This window comes from Electrophorus electricus, chromosome 6, assembly GCF_013358815.1.
Source record: "Electrophorus electricus isolate fEleEle1 chromosome 6, fEleEle1.pri, whole genome shotgun sequence".
NCBI classification, from domain to species: Eukaryota; Metazoa; Chordata; class Actinopteri; order Gymnotiformes; family Gymnotidae; genus Electrophorus; species Electrophorus electricus.
In genome coordinates, this window is record NC_049540.1 from 7,880,799 (window position 1) to 7,890,798 (window position 10,000).

Below are 10,000 nucleotides of genomic sequence, written 5' to 3' on the forward strand. Positions count from 1 at the left end.
CCCAGACAGTTGCTTAAGTATTTGCTTTGATAGTGTCTGCCATTCCGGTGAAACCTGAATAATTTTTACTGAAGGATTAGCATGTCCCCTTTGACCTCTGTACAGTGTTTAGTTTTACTTTGCTTTTAATTTTGTGTTCTAAATGCTCCTGCAGATGTTGCCCTCGGTCTGTTCACAGATGTCCTTTTCCATGCTTGTGTGTATTTTTGTTTGTGTGTGTGTGTGTCTGTGTGTGTGTGTGTGTGTGTGTGTGTGTGTGTGTGTGTGTGTGTGTGTGCGTGTGAGTCTGTAATGTGATATTAAGTGACTGTTAGTGTTGACTGTGTTTTTGAGGTGAAATACTGTGTGTTATGGGCATGTGTTTATATGCACAGGCTAATTGTGGGTGTTAACTGGTCAATATATGAGTATGTATATATGCGTGTTTACGTATCTGCATGTATCTATCACATGTATTCTCTTGTACATATATTACATGGACAATGTATACATATTGTATATTATGTATGCAAGTACGTGTGTGTGTATGTGGGCGTGTGTGAAATGAGCTCCTCTTTAGGCTATAGATTAAACACAGTACTGGTAAGCTTAATCAAATCTCTAGAAAGCGTTGGTGCCTGCTGGTATGATGTAGTGTGGAGTCAGCAGTGGCAGCTGTTCCCCATCAGAACAAAGCAGAGCCTCCAAATGAGAGACAGCGAGAAGTTTCCTGTATAAGAGCAAACTGATAAGTGGAAATCGTCTCCAGGAGCTTATGACAGGTGTTTTACTCTACTTAAAGAGCCCCCCCCCCCATCCATATACAGTATAAAGCTGTATAATATGTATAACAATGCTGTATAATGTAGATTAATGCTGTAATAATGCTGTGTCATGTATATTATTGCTGTGTCATGTATAATAATGCTGTAGAGAGAGAGTGTCTTTCTCTCATCTCACGTGTCACACGCGTCATCCTCATCCTCTCATCTCACGTGTCACACGCGTCATCCTCATCCTCTCATCTCACGTGTCACACGCGTCATCCTCAGCCTCTCATCTCACGTGTCACACGCGTCATCCTCATCCTCTCATCTCACGTGTCACACGCGTCATCCTCAGCCTCTTATCTCACGTGTCACACGCGTCATCCTCAGCCTCTCATCTCACGTGTCACACGCGTCATCCTCAGCCTCTCATCTCACGTGTCACACGCGTCATCCTCAGCCTCTCATCTCACGTGACACACGTGTCATCCTCCACCACTCACCTTCATTTTCTGTTTTTCTTCTTGATTTTCTTTCTCTTGCTCATTCTCTCTGTTGTTGTAAGTAATATCTCACTGTCCGTGTTAACGTCACTATAATTTGTTATGTGTAATTTAAAATGATTTGTTAAACAGGAGATTGTGTGTGTGTATATGTGCATTTCGGACAACTTCAGACTTATATATACAACCTTAGTCCCCAATGCTGTTCTCCCGCAGTGAAATCAGTGAGATCATCACCCAGAGTGGCTACTGATACCAGCTATGAAACAGAACAACTAGAACCTCCTCTACATGGCTGACATCAAGCTGTATGCCAGGAGTGAATGAGACATCGACTCACTAATCCATCTCACCAGGACACACAGCAATGGCAGCTGAATGTCATTCACACTGGATAAGTGTGGTTGGATGGTTACAAGGAGAGGGAAAGCAGCTAGAACAGAGGGGATCGTACTTCCAGAAGGTAACATGGCAGATGTTGAGGGCAGCTACAAGTGCCTTGGAATCCCACAGGCAAATGGGAACCATGTAGAGGCCACAAGGAAAGAAGCTACAGCCAAATACCTACAGACAGGCAAATTCTGAGAAGTCAGCTGAACGGGAAGAACAAGAGCCAGGCTATCAACACCTACTCTCTACCAGTCATCAGGTATTCCACTGGCATAATCAGCTGGCCAAAGGAGAAGAAAGTAGCCACTGACATCGACTAGTGAGTGTCAGAGCCACTATCCAGTATGAAAAACCAAGATCCAGGAGTATACCAGGAAGGTGGCCCCAAGCATTGAAGTGCTTAGTGGATAACCCAGGGAGGATGGAAATGAGGAGAAGCAGGAACCATCATGGGAGGACACACCCCTGCACGGTATGTACCACTGACAGACAGTGGAAGTGCCTGATATGGAGAGATCCCACCAATGGCTGGAAAAGGCTAGATTGAATGACAGCACAAAGGCACTAATCATGGCAGCGCAGGAACAAGCGCTAAACGTACATGGAACGCCATAACCAAGTGTACAGAAACATCTGTGCTGAGTACAGGCTGGAAGTTCAAAGGGTCTAAGCTGGATACACCCCCGAAGGTGGTGGAAAATGACCATGCATCAATCCTGTGGGACTTCCAGATGCAGATAGACAAGATGGTAATGGCTAATCAACCGGACATAGTAGTGGTGGGCAAACAGCAGAAGAGGGCTGTAGTGATGGCAACATCAGGAAAAAGGAACACAAGAAACTTGAGAAATACCAAGGGATGAAGGAAGAGCAGGAAAAGATGTGGAAGTTGAAGGCAGCTGCGGTTCCTGTGGTAATCAAAGCACTAGGGTCCAGAAGAGCGCAGTCCTGGGAAGAGCCAAGATACTACGCAGGACCCCCAAAGCCCCCAGTTTTCTGGTAGAGGACCGAGCTTAAAGGAAAGAGACTGAAGGAGCCTGAGTGGGGAATTTATATATATATACACGTTTCATCCTGAAGTAAAGGGAAACTGGATTAGTGGACATGTTCCCTAGTGAGATCTGGCCGACTTTGAGTCCCTTTCACTGTAGTTGGATGAACCAGAGCCTCTCCTTACACACACACACACACACACACACACACACACACACACACACACTTCCACTCTAACCTTCTCTCAATAAACCCATATCTCTGCCTCTGCTTCTATTACCTCAACGTTTCACATAAATGCCCCACAAGTATGTCACCTTCTCTCTCTCTCTCTTTCTCTCTCTCTCTCTCTCTCTCCTTCTCTCCCTCTCCCTTTCACTCTCACTCACTCTCACGCTCTCTCTCCTTCTCTCCCTGTCCCTCTCCCTCTCTCTCTCTCCTTCTCTCCCCCTCTCTCTCTCTCTCTCTCTCTCTCCTCTCCCTGTCCCTCTCCCTCTCTCTCTCTCTCTCCTCTCCCTCTCTCTCTCTCTCTCTCCTCTCCCTGTCCCTCTCCCTCTCTCTCTCTCTCTCTCTCTCTCTCTCCTCTCCCTGTCCCTCTCTCTCTCTCTCTCTCTCTCTCTCTCTCTCTCTCTCTCTCTCTCTCTCCCTCTCTCTCTGTCATCCTCTCTAAGTAAGTGCACCACTAGTAAGGAACATTTTTCAGTGTGCCCTTAGGGCCAGTCTGTCAGTGGAGAATCTGAGCTGAGTTCAGTTTCACACTAGCAGTGTCACATCCTTACCTTGTGTAATATAATGTAGATTAGTTGAGCACAGGTTGCTATTTTCTACATTTTGCGGCATTTCTTTTTCCACTAGGTGTTTGTTAAACAGCACATTTGCCATGGGCACACTGTTCTGCCTGCTGCTTGGAACCTCACACCTAGCTCCTGTACACCGGTGCTATCCTCCATCTAAAATTCTGCGCAGAGGTCATTTGAAATGTGCAAATGCAGCTGAAACACCACCAGACAAACACTCCGTCCGAGGAAAATCCTTGTAATTCCGTCATAATCTGTAAGCGAACAAATGGAAATCTCTTCACTTAGGAGCAGTAAATTAGCCATAAGCCTGCAAAGATTGACAAGTTTTAGCAGAAGCTATGATCTAATATCGTCTATATGGGTAGTGTTCCAATTTCATACCTCATTGCTAAGTTCTCTACTTCCTCATTTGTCCCCTTCACTGGCTTAAACAAAGCAGGTTAGATGCCTAATGAGGGCTTATATGTGGCTACATGCTTTCATGCCTTTTTTCCTAAATGCTACATGCCCTCAGTGTATCCTAGGGGAGACCTGAGGGCTGTTAAATGTGTAATGTTGACAATAATCACACCAATAACAAGCAGCATCTCCTGGCTGAGGCTGCATACGTCATTTGCACAAGCTGGAAAATAATTGGAGCTCCCTGGTGGGAGTGTTTACCGCGCACAGCCTGCCAAGAGCATTCCTTCTGCTCTGGCGTTTGCGTGCTTTGAGTTGCGTGCTTTAGGTTGTGTGTTTGGTCTAAGTGTGTGTGTGCGTTTGTGTGTGCTTGTGTTCGTGTATGTGTGTGTGAGGTTGTGTGTGCACATGTGGTTGTGCATGTGGATGTTCAATAAGTCAGAATATTTACTAAAACAGTACACATTTGATAAATTATATAATGCATTTAAAGAAATGAAATGCATCTGTATTTGTGTGTTTGTGTGTGTGTGTGTGTGTGTCTGAACCCTGAGTGCTCCTCAGCCCACACTGTGTGGGGGGAAAGTGTAAGAATGGAAATGTTTTATGCTGAATTTAAATTGTTCGTATGTCCTTAACAGACAGGGAACTTGCCCTTCGGTTTGTTTGTAATGGCAGCCTGATATGCAGAGAATACTAGCAATCAAACACACACGCACACACACACACACAGAAAGATGCATTTTATTTCTTTAAATGCATTATATAATTTCTTCTCTTGAATGGAAACTTGTTTGTACTGGTTTAGTAAATGTTTTGACTTATTGGTTTAACCATGTATACACACACACACACACACACACACACACACACACACACACACACACACACACACAGTGTTTGATGGGATTCTGTAGGGAGCCGTATTTGAGCAGGGCCTCCTGTGAAGAGGTTGTGTTGTGGAAGAGTTTGAACAGCAGAGCAAACAGACAACAGAGAGGAGGTGCAGGGCAGATGGCCCAGACAGAGGTCACACTCATACAGGAGGACACGGCATCATGTCCGGCTCTCTCTCTCTCTCTCTCTCTCTCTCTATCTCTCTCTCTCTCCCCATCTCACCCTCTATCCCCCCCTCGCTCTGTCCTTTTCTCTTTCCCTATTGCTCTCCCTCTATGCTTACGTTCACACAGGAGGGAATTGTGCAGAATCCCTTTTCTCCAAATGTGACACGTGGGTAGTGGGAACAGCCACACTCGACCTGTCATTTTCAATTCCGATTTGGGCCACTTTCATATGCGGCGCAGAAATCGGACACGTATCCAAGACGCAGCCGTGCAGCTCAGTCTGAACGGACAGATCGGAATTCATGTGACTTTTGTGTCAATCCAACCAGACATTCGTCATACTGTTGTACTGCTGGGAAGGAAAGATGGTGGTGGAATAGGCAGGAACACTTCAACATTTCCTTTTGATCAGTGTTATCTATAGTCTATTACTATAACTATATCAGTGTTATCTATAGTCTATAACTATAACTATATCAGTGTTATCTATAGTCTATAACTATAACTATATCAGTGTTATCTATAGTCTATAACTATAACTATATTAGTGTTATCTATAGTCTATAACTATAACTATATCAGTGTTATCTATAGTCTATAACTATAACTATATCAGTGTTATCTATAGTCACCTAAGTGTAGCTATATCAGTGTTATCTATAGTCACCTAAGTGTAGCTATATCAGTGTTATCTATAGTCACCTAAGTGTAGCTATATCAGTGTTATCTATAGTCACCTAAGTGTAGCTATATCAGTGTTATCTATAGTCACCTAAGTGTAACTATATCAGTGTTATCTATGGTCACCTAAGTGTAGCTATATCAGTGTTATCTATAGTCACCTAAGTGTAACTATATCAGTGTTATCTATAGTCACCTAAGTGTAGCTATATCAGTGTTATCTATAGTCACCTAAGTGTAGCTATATCAGTTTTATCTATAGTCACCTAAGTGTAACTATATCAGTGTTATCTATAGTCACCTAAGTGTAGCTATATCAGTGTTATCTATAGTCACCTAAGTGTAACTATATCAGTGTTATCTATAGTCACCTAAGTGTAGCTATATCAGTGTTATCTATAGTCACCTAAGTGTAACTATATCAGTGTTATCTATGGTCACCTAAGTGTAGCTATATCAGTGTTATCTATAGTCACCTAAGTGTAGCTATATCAGTGTTATCTATAGTCACCTAAGTGTAACTATATCAGTGTTATCTATGGTCACCTAAGTGTAGCTATATCAGTGTTATCTATAGTCACCTAAGTGTAACTATATCAGTGTTATCTATGGTCACCTAAGTGTAGCTATATCAGTGTTATCTATAGTCACCTAAGTGTAGCTATATCAGTGTTATCTATAGTCACCTAAGTGTAACTATATCAGTGTTATCTATGGTCACCTAAGTGTAGCTATATCAGTGTTATCTATAGTCACCTAAGTGTAGCTATATCAGTGTTATCTATAGTCACCTAAGTGTAACTATATCAGTGTTATCTATGGTCACCTAAGTGTAGCTATATCAGTGTTATCTATAGTCACCTAAGTGTAACTATATCAGTGTTATCTATGGTCACCTAAGTGTAACTATATCAGTGTTATCTATAGTCACCTAAGTGTAACTATATCAGTGTTATCTATAGTCACCTAAGTGTAGCTATATCAGTGTTATCTATAGTCACCTAAGTGTAGCTATATCAGTGTTATCTATGGTCACCTAAGTGTAGCTATATCAGTGTTATCTATAGTCACCTAAGTGTAACTATATCAGTGTTATCTATGGTCACCTAAGTGTAGCTATATCAGTGTTATCTATAGTCACCTAAGTGTAACTATATCAGTGTTATCTATGGTCACCTAAGTGTAACTATATCAGTGTTATCTATAGTCACCTAAGTGTAACTATATCAGTGTTATCTATAGTCACCTAAGTGTAGCTATATCAGTGTTATCTATAGTCACCTAAGTGTAACTATATCAGTGTTATCTATAGTCACCTAAGTGTAGCTATATCAGTGTTATCTATAGTCACCTAAGTGTAGCTATATCAGTGTTATCTATAGTCACCTAAGTGTAGCTATATCAGTGTTATCTATAGTCACCTAAGTGTAGCTATATCAGTGTTATCTATAGTCACCTAAGTGTAGCTATATCAGTGTTATCTATAGTCACCTAAGTGTAGCTATATCAGTGTTATCTATGGTCACCTAAGTGTAACTATATCAGTGTTATCTATGGTCACCTAAGTGTAGCTATATCAGTGTTATCTATAGTCACCTAAGTGTAACTATATCAGTGTTATCTATAGTGACCTAAGTGTAGCTATATCAGTGTTATCTATAGTCACCTAAGTGTAACTATATCAGTGTTATCTATAGTGACCTAAGTGTAGCTATATCAGTGTTATCTATAGTCACCTAAGTGTAGCTATATCAGTGTTATCTATAGTCACCTAAGTGTAACTATATCAGTGACGAGATTATGGCATGGCATGCTGCTAGCGATGGAGTTATTGAGGGCGAAGAGATTAGACAATAAATGAATCTCTTGTTCATTTCTCATTGTTATTTGTTTGCTGGATATTTAATTTGTGTCCAAATTGGTCGCTGGGCTCCACTGTGGATTATGTGGAATATTTATCATTAGGTTAGTGGCTGGTCACATAAGTCACATTTTAAAAAGATAATGTGAACAGCCTAACAAAAAAAAAGTCAGATTTGGTCAGAATTTGGATTTGGGCCAGAATTTAGACTTGAAGCTGCTGCGGGAACATAGCCTAGGTCTCCCTGTCCCGCAGGTTTTATGGTTGAGTGAATGAGTGAATGAATGTAAGTCTGAATGTAACTTAGAATGTAAACTAGCGTGAATTGACAGAATGCACTCGTGAACCCAAAAGAAACTGTGGGGAAGTCAGCATTTAGGGTTCTTCATTGTGAATGAATGGATGTTTACTGTGAACGAACGAACCACCGGCTCCACCCACGCACCTCTCTAACCCCACCGTTGCGCTCTTGCTCTCTCTCAGGTCCTCTGCGGGTGGTGGTGCCCACCGAGTCCGTCTCATCCTTCATGGGCGACACGGCGCTGCTGCGCTGTGAGGTCACGGGTGAGCCTATGCCCTCCGTGCGCTGGCAGAAGAACCGTGAGGATCTGCCCGCCACCTTTGACCTTGACAGCCGGGTGGTAGTCCTGCCCTCTGGCTCCCTCCAGGTCAGCAGAGTACAGCCTCCAGACTCAGCCACCTACCGCTGCCTGGCGGAGAACCCCGCCAGTGCCCGCACGGGCACTGATGCCGAGCTGCGGGTACTACCCGGTAAGCAGAGTCTCACCTTGCCCTGCACTCCTGCCATGCTCTCCTTCTCCTGTATAGGTCCTCGAGCTTGTTCAGTTTGTAGCTGAGTTAGGTTAAACATGGAAAAGACATTGCAAATTGGTTGGGTTTTAAACTCTGAGCTGTATTATTCAGAGCTGAATTTGAAATATATATAAACATTAACTATTATAATTTCTGTTATGTTTTTATTATTATTAATAGCACTAGTAGTAGTACTGGTAATAGTAGTTGTCATTGGCACAGGGAAACATTAAAGTACGATGAAACAGAGTATGGGGAAACATTAGAGTATGGGGAAACATTAGAGTATGGAGAAAAATTAGAGTATGGGGAAACATTAGAGTATGGGGAAACATTAGAGTATGGAGAAAAATTAGAGTATGGGGAAAAATTAGAGTATGGGGAAACATTAGAGTATGGAGAAAAATTAGAGTATGGGGAAAAATTAGAGTATGGGGAAACATTAGAGTATGGGGAAACATTAGAGTATGGAGAAAAATTAGAGTATGGGGAAACATTAGAGTATGGAGAAACATTAGAGTATGGGGAAACATTAGAGTATGGAGAAACATTAGAGTATGGAGAAACATTAGAGTATGGGGAAACATTAGAGTATGGGGAAAAATTAGAGTATGGGGAAACATTAGAGTATGGGGAAACATTAGAGTATGGGGAAACATTAGAGTATGGGGAAACATTAGAGTATGGAGAAACATTAGAGTATGGGGAAACATTAGAGTATGGGGAAACATTAGAGTATGGAGAAACATTAGAGTATGGGGAAACATTAGAGTATGGAGAAACATTAGAGTATGGGGAAACATTAGAGTATGGGGAAACATTAGAGTATGGGGAAACATCTTCCCAAATACCTCTGCTCTCCTACATGCACTTTGCTCATATATTTGTGTTAGTGTTCAGTTATGATGATGAAGACCTCCTGTCCCTATTCATCTCAGCCTGCATTCATCAGTTTTCAGCTAGTAGCAGACTGCTTAAAGATCACATTTCGCATCTGTCACTTGGATGCAACACAGCAGTCCACAGCAGCGAGTTTCCCTGCTGCCGATGGAGCGAGTTCCTCCACAACAGTCCTCTTTAGTCTTTGGATGATATAAGTCAGGACGTCCTCGGGTCTGCTGTCCAAGCACCACTGCTGTACACTGTTTGGTGTTTGCTGAGGTCCAAGATACTTGCTTCATCTGGTTGGATATTTATTAAGCTCAGCCAGGAGCTGGGACAGGTGTGCTGGCAGAGGTACCTCATCGTACTGGGGGGGATGGAGTTCGGAATCTCAGCTTGGTGTTATTCCAGTGTGGAGTTCTGTGAGTGAGAGCTACAGGCCTGCTTGGCTGCATCTAATGATCTGACAGCTGGTGGCTTGAACTGTGGATTCCCCTGATTCTCCATGCTGCACCCGAGAATGTGTTACGCTGCTAACCTCACACACATACCACCCACCCACCCACACACACACACACACACACACACTGGATCTGAAGTTTTCAGTTTGACTGTCACCTGGAAAAGTGGCATTTCACTCTAACTGAATAACACACACACACACACACACACACACACACACACACACACACAGACACAAACCATTTGTATCAATCGATAGTTTGTGGTTTTTACAAAATGTATATTTTGACCTTAACTCTTGTAATAAAATAACAAAAAAAAAGTGTAATGGCCATTGAAAAGAATTGATTACTGGTCACCAATCACTGATTAGTTAAAAATGGTGACATTAGAAATATTGTTTGCC

At 42.4% G+C, this 10,000-nt stretch overlaps 1 protein-coding gene across 2 annotated transcripts in view; it reads left to right on the forward strand.

Moving 5' to 3' along the window:
• The window catches only part of dcc (DCC netrin 1 receptor), a 212,284-nt gene that overhangs the window by 93,878 nt on the left and 108,406 nt on the right, over positions 1-10,000 (forward strand). For both annotated transcript variants that reach the window (XM_035526723.1, XM_035526724.1), the window contains exon 3: positions 7,921-8,208. In XM_035526723.1, coding sequence (XP_035382616.1) covers positions 7,921-8,208 — 288 coding nt within the window. The remainder of the gene's footprint in view (positions 1-7,920; positions 8,209-10,000) is intronic.